General features: G+C 42.2%; 1 protein-coding gene across 2 annotated transcripts in view; it reads left to right on the top strand.

Moving 5' to 3' along the window:
- Window positions 1-22,192, top strand: part of BANK1 (B cell scaffold protein with ankyrin repeats 1) — an 828,100-nt gene that overhangs the window by 737,180 nt on the left and 68,728 nt on the right. The window contains exon 13 of one of the 2 annotated variants that reach the window (XM_077277945.1): window positions 10,983-11,222. In XM_077277945.1, coding sequence (XP_077134060.1) covers window positions 10,983-11,222 — 240 coding nt within the window. Of the gene's footprint in view, window positions 1-10,979; window positions 11,223-22,192 lie in introns of both variants that reach the window. The other variant, XM_077277934.1, reaches the window with a different exon arrangement.

Genomic DNA, 22,192 nt, shown 5'->3' on the forward strand with positions numbered 1-22,192 from the left:
GAGAATCCTCCAGAGAGGGAGTAACTCAGAGAAAGGCCAGGCAAACTCAGAAGCAAGACACTAACTGAGCTAACACATTGCACAGGCCCAGACCACTGGGTGGAGCTGAACTAAATACTGGAGGTCTCCTGGCAATTGGTCAGGAACAGATTGGACAGATGCACCTGATTCCTATAAGAACCAGAGAGTTCAGGCGCCGCCCCTCTATACACAGAACCATGAAGCATGCAGAGAGCAGAGACACAGAACATGGAGCTGGAAAGAAACAGAAACCACATCATGGCCTGGAGCAGTGGGTAAGATAGTGTGAGAAATGCGAGGCCATGCCGTGATGCCAGCAGAGTTGTTACAGTACCCCCCCCTTTACGGCCCCTCTTCTTCAAGCCCGCCAGAATAACTTGTAGAAGTAGGATGGGAGCACACATAGTCCAGGCCAACATGACATCTTCAGGGTAGAAGGCGGCAGGCGGGCCACCAGGAATCTCAGAAAACAAAGTCTCTTTGTGCTCTGCAGGGTTAGCTTCATCAGAAATCTTGGATAGCAAAGTCTCATTGTACCCAATGGGGTTAGCTTTCTCAATGAACTGGACCATCTCCTCAGGGTAGACAAGAAGCAGGGACTTGGAAGCTACCGACTTAACATCTTCACCAGCCAGACACTTGGAAACTGGAAACCCTCCCACAGGGTTCAACTTTAGCCCAACAGGTAGCAGAGAAGTTCCTGGATACTGAACATAGGAAAAGTCATTAGAGATGAGTGTGGAGAGCATCAGCTCCACCGGGTCAGAGAAAAATTGAGGTGAACAAACTTCTGTTTTGAAGTCTTCACCAGCCGGCCACAAGGACGCTGAAGGTATAAACATAGGAACCATCTTCTGCCCGTTATCCAGAAGAAATCGTCCAAGCGGCGGGGATGTTCCTAGGAACGGATTACAGGTATAGTCGTTGGAGATGTGTGGAGAGATAGTCACCGCCTCCCCATGTTCGGAGACATTAGCACACCTTGACTCGACGACAAAGTGTTTACTGGTATAGTCGCTGGAGATGTGTGGAGACATCGTCACCGTTTCCCCATCTTCGGTGACGTCAGCACACCTTGACTCGATGACTAAGTGTTTACTGGTATAGTCGCTGGAGATGTGTGGAGACATCGTCACCGTTTCCCCATCTTCGGTGACGTCAGCACACCTTGACTCGATGACTAAGTGTTTACTGGTATAGTCGCTGGAGATGTGTGGAGACATCGTCACCGTCTCCCCATCTTCGGTGACGTCAGCACACCTTGACTCGTCGACTAGCAGACCAGCTGAAGAAGATGACACTGCTGAGTGTCTTTGACGCATGGGAACCAGACAGTTCTCAAGACTGGGTAAGTTCAAACGAAGCACTTTACTGGAACCCTTGACCAGAGCGGGTGGTAGAGTCCTTGGCTTAGAATGACCCATGGGCATAACAGACAGCATACGGAAAACAAACTTCTTCGTGTATAAGGCTCCAACTTGGAGCTGTAGTTGTCCTTGCAGGACTAGACTGCTCTTTAGCAGGGTTCGGCCATTATCAGGCAACGCCCACACTGGGTTCTGGAGCTGAAGAACGGAGACCATACACCGACTCCGTATGACAGGCGGCTTAGACACACCAAAGCTCCCAGAAGGCAGAGAAACAGTCATTAACTTAGATGGAGAGGAAGTACTCTCGCCAGGGGCAGCCTCTCCAACTGGCCCGAGGTTTTGGAGCTTAAGATCCCCTGGACAGAGGCCATCCAGGTGTTCCTCACAACAGCAGCGACATTGTATGCCCTTCTTATGGCTGATTTCAGGCTGCTGCTTTGCCAGCCCACTCTCATCAACCTTCTTAGGCTTCACACAGGTTGCTGCTTTAACGGGTAGAGGAACAGGAGGGTCACAGACGGTCATGGCTTGACGTGGGGGTTTCTTCACGGGTTTCGCCCATCTGGTGCGCCTCTCGGATCTAGATGGGGAAGACTTAACAGGAGCAGCAGGACAAGGCTTGTCAAAGACTTTACGGAAGGCCACCAGGAAGGCCCCCAGGTTCATGACGATAGGATCCCCTGCTTCCCAGAGGGGAGTTATCCATATTAGAGCATCTTCGGCCAGGTAGGACATGATGTAACCCACCTTGACCCAGTCAGAGGGGAAACAAGCTGCATTCTGCAGGATGTAGCGTAAGCACTGCTTCAGGAACCCCTGGCATTCTTCAGGATTCCCATAGAACCTAGGTGGGTCAGCTGGGTAGTGCTCCTCCTCATAGGCCTGAAGTTGCTTGAAGAGAGCATTAGAGACAATAATTGGGTCAGAGGTCTCTTCAATCTGAACCACCCTTGGTGGAACAAATTTTTCAGGTTGCTCATACGGGCAGGAAAAAAGTTCATCATGCTCTGCGAGCGGTAGGACATGGGATACAGCGGAGGCCATGGCCTGTGCAAACTGTCATGCTCGCGCCCAGACTGGTTGGCGCGGGCGTGCGGAGGTGTGTGGCCCCACTGTGCCACAGACCAAACCTCCCTGGAAGGGGCGTAACTAAGTAGCTTCCTAGGTGTTCGCTGGAGCCTCTGATGGTGAGGTCAGACTTGTGCAATAGGAAGCTACCAGGTACCACTCCAGGGTGGAGTCTGGTTGTGGCTGCTGATCCCACTGGGGAACGGAACATAGACAAGCAAGCGGGCACGGCTGGCACATAGGCAGGCAGACGGGTACAACAGGAACACTGTCAGGCATGCGGGCACGGCTGGCTCTCTGGTAGGCAGGCGGGCACGGCTGGCTCTCTGGAAAGGTAGGCGGGCACGGCTGGCTCTCTGGCAGGACTGGTGGGAAAGACTGGTACACTGGAAGAACCGGTAGGGACCGGTCTGCAGGCAGGTATGTAGAACGGGAAAGAACCTGTTCAGACACGAGGACCTAGGAATAAGTAGATAAAGACCGCAAGAGCAGATGCAGAGCGAAAGCACAGGAGCTAGAGCCAAGAACAGAAATGCAGGAGGCGGAGCCAAGAGCTGGAGGCGGAGCCAAGTGAAAAACCGCAGGAGGCGGAGCCAAGAGCTGGAGGCGGGGCCAAGTGCAAAACCGCAGGAGGCGGAGCCAAGAGCTGGAGGAGGAGCCAAGTGCAGGAGAAGTAGAACCGCAAAGAGCGGAGCCAGGTAGAACCGCAAGGAGCGGAGCCAGGTAGAACCGCAAGGAGCGGAGCCAGGTAGAACCGCAAGGAGCGGAGCCAGGTAGAACCGCAAGGAGCGGAGCCAGGTAGAACCGCAAGGAGCGGAGCCAGGTAGAACCGCAAGGAGCGGAGCTAGGTAGAACCGCAAGGAGCGGAGCTAGGTAGAACCGCAAGGAGCGGAGAGGAGCTGCGGGAGGGGTCTCTGCAGCAAAGCTGAGCAGAGCCACAAAGAATGTGGAGAGAAGCTGCAGCAAGGGATAACTGCAACAGCAGAAGATAAGCTGAGTAGGAAGGAGCAGAAACGCAGAAGTGAGGAGCAGAGGTAAAGTAACAAAGGTTCAGAGCAGGCAGAGCTGCAAGAGTGCGGAGTGAAAGCAGACTGAGAATACAAGGAAAGACAACAGGGAAGGAAGCCAAAGACTAGAAGACCGAGGTAAGACTAAGTACAGACAAGGCAATGGAACAAGACACAAGGACAAAGACACTGGGACCAGGATATTCTGCCTCCTGGTGGGCGGACAACAAGACCAAGGAAATAACACAGAGAATCCTCCAGAGAGGGAGTAACTCAGAGAAAGGCCAGGCAAACTCAGAAGCAAGACACTAACTGAGCTAACACATTGCACAGGCCCAGACCACTGGGTGGAGCTGAACTAAATACTGGAGGTCTCCTGGCAATTGGTCAGGAACAGATTGGACAGATGCACCTGATTCCTATAAGAACCAGAGAGTTCAGGCGCCGCCCCTCTATACACAGAACCATGAAGCATGCAGAGAGCAGAGACATAGAACATGGAGCTGGAAAGAAACAGAAACCACATCATGGCCTGGAGCAGTGGGTAAGATAGTGTGAGAAATGCGAGGCCATGCCGTGATGCCAGCAGAGTTGTTACATACATGACTCGCTAATTTGCTGAGCATTCATTGCTGAACTAGTAGAGTGATTTCCTGAGGGATTCTAGCGCTAATCGCTTATCAGTCTCATGCACTAGGAAGCAAAGCCATTTATCCCTTTTAATAGGAGTCGCTTATTCCCAGCAGTAACTCAGCAGTGCTCAGTGCATACAATATTACTACAGTCAAATTGCCGGCCAGGAAGCACATTGACTGCTGCACTACTGCTGAACCCTCAGCGCTGGTCTGGAAGGGTATTCCTCAGGGAATCCCTTTACTAGTCCAGTATAGAGAGCTCATGAACAGCACAGCAGAAAGTCAATGAGCTCCCTGGCCAGTGACTGTGCTATTATTGTATGTCTTGAACACTACTAAGGTACTGGTGGAGATAAGTTGGCACTAGTGATGAGCGAGTATACTCGTTGCTCGGGTGATCTCCGAGTATTTCGGCGTGCTCGGGAAAATTAGTTTTTGTCTCTTCAGCTGCATGATTTGCGACTGCTAGACAGGCTGAATACATGTGGGGGTTGCCTGTTTGTTAGGGAATTCCCAAATGTATTCAGCCTCAGGTGGTCTCCGAGTATTTGTGAGTCCTCGGAGATTTAGTTTTTGTTGACGCAGCTGCATGATTTGCGGCTGCTAGACAGCTTGAATACATGTGGTGATTCCCTAGCAACCAGGCAACCCCCACATGTACACAGGCTGGCTAGCAGTCATAAATCATGCAGCTATGGCAGCAAAAACTAAATCTCCGAGCATGCCAAAATACAAGGAGACCACCTGAGCGTGCTCTGGGAAACCCGAGTAACGAATATACTTGCTCATCAGTAGTTGGCACCAGTGATGAGCAAGTATACTCATTGCTCGGGTTTTACCAGAGCATGCTTGGGGGGGGTCTCCAAGTATTTGTAACTGCTCAGAGATTTAGTTTTTGTCAACGGCAGCTGCATGATTTATGGCTGCTAGCCAGCCTGAGTACATGTGGGGGTTGCCTGGTTGCTCGGGAATCACCACATGTATTCAAGCTGTCTAGCAGCCGCAAATCATGCAGCTGCGTCAACAAAAACTAAATCTCTGAGCACTCACAAATACTTGGAAACCACCTGAGCATGCTCGGGAAAACCCGAGCAACGAGTATACTCGCTCATCACTAGTTGGCACCTATTGTAAGGGATAAGCAGAGTTGCCTCCTAGCATAGGTGACTAACCACTTCCCTACAGATGAGCACTTAGCACTAGAATGGTAGAGGAAGGAGCGACTTTACTTTTTTTTTTTTTACAGATGCTGATATTATGCTTTGGGTTCTGAAAAGACCACATAGCGTAATAAGGAACATTCCATTTGAATCAAATAACTACAATGGCAGTTGAATTTCCAAGACAAATTTAAATGATCTGCCGCATTTCATTTGTTTATTTCTAATTATAGGTGCACTTGATGGCAAAAGTTAAGATGCCAGAAAATCTGTACATTCAGGTTTCTGAGATGCACATTAAACATTTCTAGTTGCAGTAACAGTGATATTTAAGTAATTTATAAACTAAAAGCTATAAAACCATGAACCAAATAAAAACATCTCCTAGGTAGGCCTTGATTGATCAAGATCAGCAATGCTTATGCAGATCTTGATGAGTTGATGTGTTGGAGTTGGACACTCTTGATTAATGTTCTGTTCTCACTATCCTGACTAAGGAAAATTCTGACCTGACCAATGTCACTTTATGTAGTAATAAATCTGGAACACTTCCAATGTATGCCTGTGACTCTGAGACTGCATTTTTCGTTACACATAAACAGATAGTTGTATCACACAACATAGTTAATAAATAACATTTACTACATTTCTACTTTACATCAACATCATATTTGAAACATATTTTTTTTGTTAGGAAGTTAGGAGTGTTAAATATTGATCAGCAATTTCTCATTTTTCTAACAAAATTTACAAAGCCAATTTTTGTAGGGACCACATCCCATTTCGCAGTGACTTTAAGGGGCCTATATAACACAAAATACCCAAAAGAGGCACCAATTTAAAACTAGAACTCTCAGAGTGCTCAAAACCACATTCAATAACTTTATTAACCCTTCAGGTGCTTCACAGCTGAAGGAAGGAAAACATGACATTTTACCTTTTTCTGCAAAAATGTTGCTATAGCCTCAATTGTTTTATTTTCACAAGGGTAACAGGATAAAATGATCCAAAATTTGGTCTGTAACTTCTCCTGAGTATACCGATACCTCATTTGTGATGGAAAACTACTGTTTGGGTACCCTGCAGTGCTTGGAAGGGAAGGAGTACCATATGACTTTTGTGGTATAAAATTTGCTGGAATAGATAGCAGACGCCATCTCATATTTTCATAGCCACTGATTTGTCTAAACAATAGAAATCCTCCACAAGTGACCCTATTTTGGAAACTGCACCCCTCAAGGAATCTATGTAGAGGTGTGGTGAGCACCTTGAACCCACAGGTGCATTACAGAATTTTATAACGGGTCATGCAAATGAAAAAAATGCATTTTTTTTTGTGCAAAAATGTCAGGTTTTGCCCCACATTTTTCATTTATACAAGGGTAACAGGGGAAAGTGGACAGTACAACTTGTTGGTGAATTTCTCTTGAGTACACAGATAGCCCATATGTTGTAGAAAACTACTGCATAGCAGGGCTTGGAAGGGAAGGAGCACCTATTAAATTCTGGACCTCAATATTGGCTGGAATAAATTGCAGATACCATGTCACATTTGAAGAGCCCCCCGCATGCTAAAAGAACAGAAACCCCCACAAGTGACCCCGATTTGGAAACTACTTTACACCTCTTACACCTAGAGGTATAGGGAGCATTTTTAACCTTCAAGCCATTCACATAATTCTATAACATTGGACTGAGTAGATGAAAAATTACCTTTTTTTTCTCTAAAATGTTGCTTTGGCTCCAAAATTTCAATTTTCTAAAGGATAGGAGATGTCAAAAGGTATAATTTCACCTGAGTATGTCAATACCCCATACTTGGTCAAAAACTACTTTTGAGGCACAATGGAAAGCTCAGAAAAGGAAATATTGAGCGCCATATTGGAATTCAGATTTTGTTGAAATAATTTCAGGGTGTCATGTCACATTGGCAGAGCAAAATCCACTATAAGTCATCCCATTTTAAAAACTACATCCCCCTATGAATTCATCTATAGGTCCAGTGAACATGTTGATTCCACATTTGCCTCAAATAATTTTATACCACTGGGCGGTGAAGAAAGAATAATTACATTTTTTACCACTAAAATTCTATTTTAGTCCCAAGTTTTTAATTTAATTTAATTAAGGGCTAATAGGAAAAAATGGACCTCACAGTTTATTGTGCAACTTCTCCATTCTCCATTACCATACATATAATCAGGAAAAACTTTTCAGGCAACATGAAAAATTTAGAAGGGAGGGAGCGTCATATTATAGTGTATAGATGTGGCAGACGTTATTGTTGGCGGATACCATGACTCGCGGGAAGACTCCCTGAACTGCCAGAACAGCAGAACTCCTCAAGATACCTCATTTTGGAAATTAAACCCTTCTGGGAATTTATCTACCAGTGACAATTTTGACTCCATTGGGTGTTTTCCAGAAACAAGCAGCAGTTGATTTTGTTGAGTAAAATTGAAAATCTGCCATTATAGTGCCCAGTTCATTGAAGTTCATTGAAGTGCCCAATACTTTGTAGTGTCAGTGCATTACGCCTAGCTCATGATTCTGGAGACATGCACCCATAAATTACGTGTTGCAGAAATGCCACACATGTGGACACTAAATGTGGCCTAGACACACTGAAAGGCTCAATAGGGAGGGGGCTTTTGGATTTGGGAGCGCAGAATTCACTGGATTTCTTTTAGGGGGCTTGTAGTCATAGCACTTTTCCGAAGCCTTTGTACTACCAGTGACATAAAAGTCCCTTATATTTTCATTGACAGACAGTGAGTGGGGACTTGATTTTTTTGTGGATTGAGCTGAAGCTTTTTTTTATGCTACATAACATTTTGGATGACATTTATCCTGTGCGCTACACTGAGCACTTACATTGAGGTTTCCATCTAAATCTACACTTCATTCAGATGAAAGCCTTTAGTGATTAGTGATGAGCGAATATACTCGTTACTCGAGATTTCCTGAGCACGCTTGGGTGTCCTCCGAGTATTTTTAGTGCTTGGAGATTTAGTTTTTTCGCCGCAGCTGGATGATTTACAGCTACTAGCCTGCTTGATTACATGTGGGGATTCCCTAGCAACCAGGCAACCCCCACATGTACTTAGCCTGGCTAATAGCTGTAAATCATTCAGCTGAGGCGATGAAAACGAAATCTCCGAGCACTAAAAAATACTCGGAGGACACCCGAGCGTGCTCGGGAAATCTCGAGTAACGAGTATATTCGCTAATCACTATCAGCGATCCATTCACTATAATGAGGCAGCAGAGTTACTAGTCTGGACTCCACTTGGCCTCTGTTCAAAGGTGTAATTCTTTTCTTTTTTTCAGAGGTGCACAAAGCCGACCTTGCTTTCATGCACACATAAAAAGATGGACACCGCTGAATCACAGTCCAGATGGCATCCACAGTGTCTCTATCTGCCTCATTATAGGGAATCTTCCACCAGAGCTTCTGTCTTAATCACGTATTTCAGAGATTTACATGGAAACCTCATTGTAAGTGCTCAGGGCAGAGCTCAGGATAAATGTGAGTCAAGCCTAACTGCAATCTTTTGGTGGCAAATTGAACAAATTAACAGCAGGTCGCTTTTTTTTATTATGTTCACCGTTCCTTGTGCGGTCTAAGTGAAAAGATGACCTTGTTCTTCAAGTCTGTGCGATTATAGTGATATCATATTTATATCATTCTTTTATGTTTTTTCTATTGCCATATTTTGAGAGCTATAATTTTTCTATATTTCCTTCAAAAGAATCACATGAAGGCTTTTTTTTGTGGGACGAGTTGACATTTTTATTGGTACCATTTTCGGGCACATAACATTTTTTTATCCCTTTCTAGCTTTCTATTGTGACATTTTTATAGGTCGAGGTGACCCTTAGGCGGCAATACCAAATAAGTGTATTTTTTGGAATTTTTTTTACATAAAAGTATCTTTTATTGGTATAATTATTTTGTTTTGATTTTGTGTGTTTTTTAATAGTTTATCAATGTTTTACCTTTTTATAAACTTTTTTACTTAGTCCCGCTATGGGACTCTAACTTTTATGAATTTGTTCACTGATATAATGCATTGCAATGCACCAGCACTACAATCTTACACTGACAGAAGCCTTTTAGATCAGGCGACTGGCACGGTGTAAAAAGGCCAACATTTCTGTCAGACCTGGAGGTCATCATGACAATGTTGAGTTGCAATCACAATGACCATTAGCCTGCGATGATGTTATGGGGGTGCTGATCTCCCAGCCTCCCAAATGCTGCGATCATTATCGATTGCTGCATTTTGGGCGTTAAATGTCCTGGAACAGTGCAGGTACCGCTCCTGGCTGTGACAGCTGGGGATTCAGCCATCACTTTAGCCGATCTCCCAATGGCAATCATGCGGGCACTGCTACTGTGCCCGCATGATCACCATGACGTAAACTTACGTCAAATGTCTTTGAAGGGATAATGAATCTGGCTCATCTGACAAGTGCCGTGCCCTTCTGAGAACCACTAATCTCCCTGAAGTCAAAGACTGGAGTAAGATTTTTGGGGTAAGAATGCCACAGCTCATCATGCATTAGATGAGCTATGGTGTCACCCCCCTGATGTGCCTTCATCCCCTTTCAACTCCACCTATTTTGGCAGAAACTAGTGTAAAATGCAAAAAATAACTATTTTTTTTGCACAACTGAGAGTTTTCAAACCAAAGATGAAATTGCTTTGATGTATACTGCATGTATGAAAAAGTGATAAATAATGTCAAGTCAAAAAGTCACATGTAAAACTAAATCCTTGTCTTTCAAGTAGTTGCATTACTGTTCAGCTATTTCTTTACTAATAAGTCCTCCAACATAATGTCAGCATGTATGTACCAAATGTAAGTAGATTTCTGATTGGCAATTTTGTCTTATGCAGATAGAAGTTCAAAACTAACTTAAAGGTAACCTGTCACGAGTTTTATTATATAACTAAAACTGTGACCTTATTCAGCGCCTGTGCTGCAGTCCATAAATGATTCTATAATCCCCTGACTCCCTCCTGTATACCCCTGAAAAACCTTTCTAAGTTTTGTTTAGCTGTATGTAAATCGGGTCTGCCCGATCCGATGGTCATGGTTTCGGGCCTCTCCATCCCTCCCCCCAGCTGCTGCTCGCTGTCCTCTTTCTTTAATTGACGTGGATTATGCCTCACATCATCCACATTGCCAGGAAAATCTTGCTCCTGCACACAGATATTGCGGCTCGTGCCTGCACACTATGCTTTGCCCTACTGTATGCACTTATGTTTTTGACTCTGCCCATAGAGAGTGTGCAGGCGCGAGCATAATGTCTATGCATAGGCCCAAGGTTTCACCCGGCAATGTGGATGATGCAAGGTGTCATCCACATCAATTAAAGAAAGCAGACGGCAAGCAGCAGCTGGGGGAAGGGATAGAGAAGCCCGAAACCACGCCACCGGACCGAACCAACTCGATTTCCATATAACGCAGGAGAACTTAAAAAGGTTCTTGGTGGGTATACAGAGGGAGTAAGGGAGTTATTTAAGTATTTAAGAAATGCAGCACAGGTGCTGAATAAGGTCATAGCTTTAGTTGTTTTAGGACAAAACCGATGACAGGTTCCCTTTAACTATGTTGAATTTGGCAAAATTATTAACTGATTAACAGAAACCTGATCCTTCTACAATTCACAAAAAAGTATATCTAAAATAAATTTCACTTTATTTTACAGCAGAGGTGAAAGATGAAAGATTCAACTTACCGTTTTTCAGGGATGAGTATGAGGGCAATGAGGAAGACCCGTATAGTACAATTTATAATAATGATGATGAACTGTACATTGAATTACCCTTCGAACCTGCAGATGAAGAGAATCCAAGAGGAAAGAAATCATTCATTGTTCACAGAGCTCCGGCCCCTGCACCACGTCCACAAGTTCCTGTTCCAGATATCGATGACTCCTACATCTCTAAAGGTAGCAATATAACATTTACTGTACAAAATATATTTTACTTATATTCTCACCTGTCTATTTGCATTTTGCAAAACCAATCTCATGAACTATAAATAGCTATTTTTTTATATAAATTTATAGTGAATCTTTGGTTTAGCTGCTCAAAAATCCCATGAACTCTGATACTCTCAAAATAAATATGAGATATTTAGTTACCTTACACAAGAACTTAGTTTAATTAATAATATGATTTCTAAATTAAAATGTAGAACACATGGAACAATATGGGGATCACATACCAGTGACGTCACTTCTACTCTTCCCTATCAATCGACAAATGGGGGTGGTGAAAATTGTTATGAAGCCAAGAGGATCCAAAGGCTGCAAGTGCACTGATATGACCACTGGTGCACATGAAAGCCTGTTTTGCATATAAATTAAAAAATGCATTTTGGTGCAACAATACTTTGTAGGGCAATAAAACAGTTATTGCTGGAATTGTTTTAATCTGCCTTACCCTGAGGAATTCTTACTGACAATTTTCATTTATCATAGAATCATATAATGTTTCAGTTGGAAGAGACCTCCAGGGTCTAAACCATCTCACACAGATGTCTGTCTAGTCTCTGTTTAAAGCCTTCCATTGAAGAACACACCACCTCTCATGACAACCTGTTCCTCTCATTGATCGCCTCACTGTGAAAAAGGTTTTCTAATATCTAATCTGTATCTTCTCCCTTTCAGTTTCATTCCATTGCTTCTCGTGTTTCATTGAGCAAATGAGAATAAGGATGATCCCTCTACACTGTGACATCCCTTCAGATATTTGTAAACAGCTATTAAATATCCTCTTAGCCTTATTGCAAGCTAAACGTTCCCAGATCCTTTAACCTTTCCTTGTAGGACATACTTTGCAGTCCACTCACCATCCTGGTAGCTCTTCTCTCTTAACTTACTCCAATTTTTCCATGTCTTTTTAAAACGTGGTACCCAGAACTGTTCAAAGTATTACAGATGACGTCTGACCAAGGAGGAGTAGAAGGGGATAATTACTTCCTGTGATTTAGGCTCTATGCTTCTCTTAATACATCCCTTTGCCTTTTTTGCTGCTGCATCACACTGTTGACTCATGCGCAGTCTATGATCTATTAATATACCTAAGTCTTTTCCACAAGTGGAATCCTCCCATTTTGTATATGTAATTTTCATTTTTCTTGCACCGATGTAGAATCTTGCATTTCTCCATGTGAAATATCATTCTATTAGTTACTGCCCATTGTTAAAGATTATCTAGATCCTTCTGAATCCTTTTTCTGTCTTCTCTAGTGTTAGCTACCTCTCCTAGCTTTGCATCATCTGCAAATTTGATTTGTTTACTTTGAGTTCCCATATTTAGATAATATATAAACATGTTGAACAAGACTGGATCCAAAGCAGAGCCTTGTGGTACTCCACTTGAAACACTATTCCAATTGGATGTGCAGCCATTTATTACCACTCTTTGAGTATGATCACTGATCCAGCTATGAATCCACCTAAGCTTAGTATAAGATAATTTATCAAATGCCTTGCTGAAGTCTAGATATACTATATCTACCACAATTCCCTGATCCACCCAGTCAGTGATCCCATCACAGAAGAAAATTAGAATAGTCTGGTAATGCCAAAAACCCATCCTCTGGTAATTATTGTATTCTTAACTAAATACTTACATACAGTACATGCTGTTTAATAATTCATTCAAAGATCTTTCCTGGTATAGAAGTAGCTCACTGGCTTGTAATTTCCTTGCTTCATCTTCTTTTCTTTTTTGAAGATAGAGACAACATTTGCACTTCTCCAATCTTCTGGGACTTCTCATGTTTTCAAGGAATTTTTAAAGATTCTGACTAGTGGTTCTGCCATTTTCTTCTGCTATCTTTCAGTACCTAGGATGTAATTCATCTCGACTAGGAGATTTTTTCTGTTTATAGATATTGTGGATTATTTTATCCCTTCGATAGCACAGTGAAGATCAGTTGATGGTACATTTGTTTCTTAAAGAACACAGATGCAAAATAGGAATATAAAAGTTCAGCCTTCTCAACATAATTTTTTACCACTTCATCCTTTTCATCCTGTAAAAATCCTATAACATCTTTGACTTTTGTTTTGTTTTTGACACATCCCCAAAATCCTTTTTTTTTATTGCTTTTGTTCTCCCTTGCAAGCTTCACTTCATTATATTCTCTAGCTTTTCTAATGGTTGGTCTGCATTCCCTTTTTCAATTTGAAATACATTTCTTTTTTCCTGTTTAGCAAGTGTTTATTTTCTGTGTTCATTCATCCTAGTCTCTTGAAATGCTTCCAATTCTTCCTATTTTTCGGGATTGTTACTGATGGTGCAGTGAGAATTTAATTGAGCAAAATCTTCCATCTTTCTTAGACATCTGTCCTTTAGAACATCCAGCCACTATACCTTTCCTAGCTTCTATCTGAGTCCATTAAAATCTGCCTTTCTGAAGTCCAGCCTTAAAGTCTGAACCATCACATGTCTTCCTCCTCTTCTTATCCAAAATTCGAGTATAGCGTGATCAATGAGTTCCTAAATTCTTAGCCACCTTTACATCCTCAACCATTTCCTCCTTGTTTGTAAGAATTAGGTCCGATATTGAAGATCCTCTTGTTCTCTCTTTTACCTTTTGAAAGATAAAGTTGTCAGCAAGAGAAAATAAGAATTTTCTGGACCCATTACTTTTGCCTGAGAGAAATTCCCAACAAATATCTGGATCATTAAATCTCCCATTATGCTGCGTGATGGTTTGCTAAACAGTGTTAATTATTAATCAGGGCAGTGAGTAAAATGTAACTAAAGTTTCCTACATTAATATTTTGTAGTCCCTTAAATTCCCTGTGGATTGCAAATCCAGTATCTGAGGTCCCCCACGATCACTCATAAGATGGCTCAGAATTGCACAGCACCTGCCTGAGAGCGCCAACAGAGCAGAGTATGGATGCATAAAAAAGTCTAGAGACCAGGAGACCCACCGATCTACACAGAATTCAAGAGACTGCAAAATATACCAAATTATGCAAAAATTGTGGTCACACTTCAACCCCTTTCCGACATCGGGCATAATAGTGCACCAATGTCAGACTCCCTCCCTTTGATGTTGGCTCCAGCGCTGAGTCCATATCTTTTCTGGCATTTATGTCAGCTGTTTTGAGCTGCCGCGGGTGGAAATGCGATCAACCCTTCTGACAAGCATGCCGGAAGTCCCGCCTGTATGTAGCAGAGTCGATTGGACGAGTGCAGCTTCTAGTCTCCCATGGAGACTATTGAATAATGCAAAAAAAAACTTTTTAAAAAAATATTAAAAGAAAAAAAGTTCAAATCACCCCCCTTTCGCCCCATTCAAAATAAAACAATAAAAAAATGAAACATACACATATTTAGTAAAGCTGAATTCAGAATCGCCCAATTTATCAATATTAACCCCTTAATCCCGTATGACGTACTATCCCGTCAAGGTGACCTGGGACTTAATTCCGGGTGACGGGATAGTACGTCATACGCGATCGGCCGCGCTCACGGGGGGAGCGCGGCCGATCGCGGTCGGGTGTCAGCTGCCTATCGCAGCTGACATCCGGCACTATGTGCCAGGAGCGGTCACGGACCGCCCCCGGCACATTAACACCCGGCACACCGCGATCAAACATGATCGCAGTGTACCGGCGGTATAGGGAAGCATCGCGCAGGGAGGGGACTCCCTGCGGGCTTCCCTGAGACCCCCGGAGCAACGCGATGTGATCGCGTTGCTGCGAGGGTCTCCTACCTCCTTCCTGGCTGCAGGTCCCGGATCCAAGATGGCCGCGGCATCCGGGTCCTGCAGGGAGGGAGGTGGCTTACCGAGTGTCTGCTCAGAACAGACGCTTGGTAAGCCTGCAGCCCTGCACAGCAGATCGCCGATCTGACAGAGTGCTGTGCACACTATCAGATCATCGATCTGTGATGTCCCCCCCTGGGACAAAGTAAAAAAGTAAAAAAAAAAAATTTCCACATGTGTAAAAAAAAAAAAAAAAAAATTCCTAAATAAATAATAAAAAAATATATATATTAATCCCATAAATACATTTCTTTATCTAAATAAAAAAACAAAACAATAAAAGTACACATATTTAGTATCGCCGCGTCCGTAACAACCCAACCTATAAAACTGCCACTAGTTAACCCCTTCAGTAAACACCGTAAGAAAAAAAAAAAAAAAGGCAAAAAACAACGCTTTATTACCATACAGCCGAACAAAAAGTGGAATAACACGCGATCAAAAAGACTAATATAAATATCCATGGTACCGCTGAAAACGTCATCTTGTCCTGCAAAAAACAAGCCACCATACAGCATCATCAGCAAAAAAATAAAAAAGTTATAGTCCTGAGAATAAAGTGATACCAAAATAATTATTTTTTCTATAAAATAGTTTTTATCGTATAAAAGCGCCAAAACATAAAAAAATGATATAAATGAGATATCGCTGTAATCGTACTGACCCGAAGAATAAAACTGCTTTATCAATTTTACCAAACGCGGAACGGTATAAACGCCTCTCCCAAAAGAAATTCATGAATAGCAGGTTTTTGGTCATTCTGCCTCACAAAAATCGGAATAAAAAGTGATCAAAAATGGTCACGTGTCCGAAAATGTTACCAATAAAAACGTCAACTCGTCCCGCAAAAAACAAGACCTCACATGACTCTGTGGAGCAAAATGTGGAAAAATTATAGGTCTCAAAATGTGGAGACGCAAAAACTTTTTTGCTATAAAAAGCGTCGCTGGTTTCACACTTGTGTTTTTGTCTGCAGCGTTTTTTGCACAAAAAAACGCATGCGTTTTTCCCTATATTAACATTGAAAACGCATGCGTTTTTTGTACGCGTTTGGTCGCGTTTTCAAACGCATGCGTTTTTTTTCTGCATGTGTTCATTTTCAGAAATACAACCTGCAGTATTTTCTTGCGTTTTTAAGCACATGCGTTTGTTTGCGTTAAAAACGCATGCATTTTTATTGAAAAAAAACAGAAAACACACTGAAAAGCCACCCACCACCATCAAGGTGATAAAGGGATCCAAACCCTAACCCTAACTCTACCCCTAACCTCACCCCTAACCGTTTAATGAACATTTTCTGACAGTCATAGTGCCACGTATTTCAGTGCCACGTATTTCAGTGCCACGTATTTCAGTGCCACGTATTTCAGTGCCACGTATTTCAGTGCCACGTATCACGTATTTCAGTGCCACGTGTTTCAGTGCCACGTGTTTCAGTGCCACGTATCACGTATTTCAGTGCCACGTATCACGTATTTCAGTGCCACATATTTTAGTGCCACGTATTTAAGTACCACGTATTTCAGTTGCACGTATTTCAGTGCCACGTATTTAAGTGCCACGTATCACGTATTTCAGTGCCACGTGTTTCAGTGCCACGTATTTAAGTGCCACGTATCACATATTTCAGTGCCACGTATCACGTATTTCAGTGCCACATATTTTAGTGCCACGTATTTAAGTACCACGTATTTCAGTTGCACGTATTTCAGTTGCACGTATTTCAGTGCCACGTATTTCAGTGCCACGTATTTCAGTGCCACGTATTTCAGTGCCACGTATTTCAGTGCCACGTATTTCAGTGCCACGTATTTCAGTGCCACGTATCTCGTATTTCAGTGCCACGTGTTTCAGTGCCACGTATTTAAGTGCCACGTATCACGTATTTCAGTGCCACGTATTTCAGTGCCACGTATTTCAGTGCCACGTATTTCAGTCACGTTTAGGGTTAGGGTTAGGGGTAGGGTTAGGGTTAGGGCTAGGGTTGGAGGTAAAGTTAGGGTTAGGGTTGGGGCTAAAGTTAGGGTTGGGGCTAAAGTTAGGGTTAGGGTTTGGATTACATTTACGGTTTGGATTAGGGTTGGGATTAGAATTATGGGTGTGTCAGGGCTAGGGGTGTGGTTAGGGTTACCGTTGGGATTAGGGTTAGGGGTGTGTTTGGGTTAGGGTTTCAGGTAGAATTGGGGAGTTTCCACTGTCCAGGCACATCAGGGGCTCTCCAAGCGCGACATGGCGTCCAATCTCAATTCCAGCCAATTCTGCGTTGAAAAAGTAAAACAGTGCTCCTTCCCTTCCGAGCTCTCCCGTGCGCCCAAAAAGGCGTTTACCCCAACATATGTGTTATCAGCGTACTCGGGACAAATTGAACAACAACTTCTGGGGTCCAAGTTCTCTTGTTATCCTTAGGAAAATAAAAATTTGGGGGGAAAAAAAGATGTTTTACTTTCACGGCTCTGCGTTGTAAACTGTAGTGAAACACTTGGGGGTTCAAAGTTCTCACAACACATCTAGATAAGTTCCTTGGGAGGTCTAGTTTACAATATGGGGTCACTTGTGGGGGGTTTGTACTGTTTGGGTACATCAGGGGCTCTGCAAATGCAACGTGATGCCTGCAGACCAATCCATTTAAGTCTGCATTCCAAATGGCGCTCCTTCCCTTCCGAGCTCTGTCATGCGCCCAAACAGTGGTTCCCCCCCACATATGGGGTATCAGCGTACTCGGGACAAATTGGAAAACAAATTTTGGGGTCCAATTTATTCTGTTACCCTTGTAAAAATACAAAGCTGGGGGCTAAAAAAATCATTTTTGAGAAAAAAAAATATATATATTTTCACGGCTCTGCGTTATAATCTGTAGTGAAACACTTGGGGGTTCAAAGCTCTCAAAACACATCTAGATAAGTTCCTTAGGGGGTCTACTTTCCAAAATGGTGTCACTTGTGGGGGGTTTCAATGTTTAGGCACATCAGGGGCTCTCCAAACGCAACATGGCATCCCATCTCAATTCCAGTCAATTTTGCATTGAAAAGTCAAATGGCGCTCCTTCCCTTCCAAGCTCTGCCATGCGCCCAAACAATGGTTTACACCCACATATGGGGTATCAGCGTACTCAGGACAAATTGCACAACATTTTTTGGGGTCCAATTTCTTCTCTTACCCTTGGAAAAATAAAAAATTGGGGGCGAAAAGATCATTTTTGTGAAAAAATATGATTTTTTATTTTTACGGCTCTGCATTATAAACTTCTGTGAAGCACTTGGTGGGTCAAAGTGATCACCACACATCTAGATAAGTTCCTTAGGGGGTCTACTTTCTAAAATGGTGTCACTTGTAGGGGGTTTCAATGTTTAGGCACATCAGGGGCTCTCCAAACGCAACATGGCGTCCCATCTCAATTCCAGTCAATTTTGCATTGAAAAGTCAAATGGCGCTCCTTTCCTTCCGAGCTCTGCCATGCGCCCAAACAGTGGTTTACCCCCACATATGGGGTATCAGCGTACTCAGGACAAATTGTACAACAACTTTGGGGGTCCATTTTCTCCTGTTACCCTTGGTAAAATAAAACAAATTGGAGCTGAAATAAATTTTGTGTGAAAAAAAGTTAAATGTTCATTTTTATTTAAACATTCCAAAAATTCCTGTGAAACACCTGAAGGGTTAATAAACTTCTTGAATGTGGTTTTGAGCACCTTGAGGGGTGCAGTTTTTAGAATGGTGTCACACTTGGGTATTTTCTATCATATAGACCCCTCAAAATGACTTCAAATGAGATGTGGTCCCTAAAAAAAAATGGTGTTGTAAAAATGAGAAATTGCTGGTCAACTTTTAACCCTTATAACTCCGTCACAAAAAAAAAATTTGGTTCCAAAATTGTACTGATGTAAAGTAGACATGTGGGAAATGTTACTTATTAAGTATTTTGCGTGACATATGTCTGTGATTTAAGGGCATAAAAATTCAAAGTTGGAAAATTGCGAAATTTTCTAAATTTTCGCCAAATTTCCATTTTTTTCACAAATAAACGCAAGTTATATCGAATAAATTTTACCACTATCATGAAGTACAATATGTCATGAGAAAACAATGTCAGAATCGCCAAGATCCGTCAAAGCGTTCCAGAGTTATAGCCTCATAAAGGGACAGTGGTCAGAATTGTAAAAATTGGCCCGGTCATTAACGTGCAAACCACCCTTGGGGCTTAAGGGGTTAAAAAAGAACTAACCTGATCGTTAAACGGCGTTACGAGAAAAAAAGTTAAAACAACTGAATTATGTTTTTTGGTCGCCGCAACATTGCATGAAAATTCCATAACGGGCGATCAAAAGATCATATCTGCACCAAAATGGTATCATTAATAACGTCAGCTCGGCACACAAACAATAAGCCCTCACCCAACCCGAGATTACTAGAAATGGAGATGCTACGGGTATCAAAAAATGGCACCTTTTTTTCGCAAACTTTGACATTTTTTTCATCACTTGAATAAAAAAGAGCCTAAACATGTTTGGTGTCCATGAACCCGTAATGATCTGGAGAATCATAATGGCAGGTCAGATTTAGCATTTAGTGAACATGGTAAAAACAAAAAAAACAACTGTAGGATTGCACTTTTTTGCAATTTCACAGCACTTGGAATTTTTTTCCTATTTTTTAATACATGATATGTTAAAACCAATGGTGTCGTTCAAAACTACAACTCGTCCTGCAAAAAAACAAGCCCTCACATGGCCATTTTTACCAAAAAGTAAAAAAGTTTTGGCTCTGGGAAGGAGAGCAAAAAAATGAAAGTGCAAAAACAAAAAGAACTCTGGTCATTAAGGGGTTAAACATATGATGCATAATATACAGTATTTGTAAATGTTGCTTTGAATAAAGCTATATTACATTACGAAAGAGAGTACTAATTATTTGAGTAGCTAATTTGTTGTGTTATTGGTATTAGTTTATTATTGTTGTTTTCATTAGTCCTAGAATGAATGATACAAGTATTGTTATTTTCATGATTTACATCAGGAAAATGTCTGTCCAATCCCAGGTTTATTTGAGCACTCACTGAAGAATGAAGGAATACACATTTTGCGTTATTCAAGTATTATGTTGTCCCTTTGGTTATTCACAGTATTAGACTTCCAAAGGCGACTAAAGTACAAATGATGGTCCACTGAAGAAAAGAAAGCAAATGTGAAAAAATGAGTCAGAGAGATTTCATAACAATGTAGCTTTTTCATCTTGTTACGAGATAAAACCTTTCAAGCGTTCTCCTGTGGACACATAGGTTGATACATAAAATCTCAGCAGCTAATTAAAGAGTACAGTTCAGGAGCAGAACACTAAGCTGTCTCACCAGCATCTGCCTCACACTCCAGGGAGCTTACAAAAAAAGAAAGATAGAATTTTCAGAATATAAAAAAAAACTGATTTCACAGCATCAAAATACTGTTTTTAACTGCAAAAAAAGAATCAAGCAGATGTCAAAATCAAGAATGACTAAACTTTTGACAATTTTTAAAATATTTTTTAGTTTCTTTAATTGCTTGCATATCGCTGAGAGTCTGAGGTCTTGAGACCCCCACTGACCACTCAGTGAGCATGAGAAAACATACAGAACAGAATTAGGGTACGTTCACACAGGACTTTTTTGCTGCTTTTTTTTGCTGCTTTTTTTTATGCTAATTTAGGTGCGTTATTTTGGTGCGTATTTGGTGCGTTTTTTGGGTACGTTCACACAGGACTTTTTTGCTGCAGATTTTTGCTGCAGTTTTTTGCTGCAGATTTTTGCTGCAGTTTTTTTTTATGCCAATTTTCAGCTGCTAGGACACCTCACAATGGCTCTTCACACCTCACAATGGCTCTTCACACCTTACTACCAGGAACTCCCTCACAATAGATCACAATCAGGACACCTCACAATGGCTCTTCACACCTCACAATGGCTCTTCACACCTCACAATGGCTCTTCACACCTCACAATGGCTCACAATGGCTCTTCACACCTCACTAACCACACCCCTAAGCTCTTGGCTGTGAGATCCCTTCCTGCTGGCCATGATTTTCTGCACAAAAAACGCAGCAAATAATGCTACATGCGTTTTTGCAGCGTTTTTTCATCACCCATTCAAGTCAATGGGTGAAAAAACGCTGCAAAAACGCAGCAAAAACGCTGAAAGAAGTGACATGCCCTATGTCCAAAAAAAGCAGCAAAGCAGAAAATACTGATCAAACAAAAAACCAACGTGTGTGCATGAGATTTCTGAAATCTCATAGGCTTTACTGGTACTGTAAAAAGCAGCTGAAAATTAGCATAAAAAAAGCAGCAACAAAAAGCAGCAAAAAAGTCCTGTGTGAACGTACCCTAAGGATGCATTAAAGAGCCCATGACTTATATTAATCCATACATTGGCAAGTGTACATGCTCAAGCAGGAGGTGTGCCCCCTGCCTCCTGAGCTGCACGCTTCTCAGCATTCTTTTGACTAGGAAATAAAATGGTTTAAAAATATTAAAAATTGTCAAAAGTGTAGCTACCTTTTAAATTTGACAATTTTCAGTTCAAAGAACACTGAACATGTTTATTACATGAACGTATTTAACGGATTTTTCCTGCAAGCTTAACACTTTTCTGTCCCATGACATACATTTAAGTTATGAAGCAGGTGCAGGTGTATGGAGCAGGCATACAGCCCCCTCATAGGGTATAATGCAGCCCCCCATAGAATATAATGTAGCCCCCTCATAGGGTATAATGCAGCTCTCCCACAGAATATTATGTAGCCCCCCTCATAGGATATAATGCAACCCCCATTGAATATAATGTAGCCCCTTCATAGTGTATAATGCAGCCCCCTCATAGGATATAATGCAGCCCCCCTCATATAATATAATGACTCCCCCCACAGAATATAATGTAGCCCCCTCATAGAGTATAATGGAGCCCCTCTTAAAAAATAATGTACCCTCAGAGGGTATAATGCAGCCTCCCATAGAATATAATGCAGCCCCCTCCACAGTATTATGGCCACCAGTACTCACTCACTGTTATATACATATAGAAAAACCACCACAATACTTACCTCTCCTCCTCGTTCTCCTGTTGATCATGGCTCTGTTCTGGTCTCAGCAGCTGCACT

The sequence above is a fragment of the Ranitomeya variabilis genome, chromosome 1 (assembly GCF_051348905.1).
Source record: "Ranitomeya variabilis isolate aRanVar5 chromosome 1, aRanVar5.hap1, whole genome shotgun sequence".
Taxonomy (NCBI): domain Eukaryota; kingdom Metazoa; phylum Chordata; class Amphibia; order Anura; family Dendrobatidae; genus Ranitomeya; species Ranitomeya variabilis.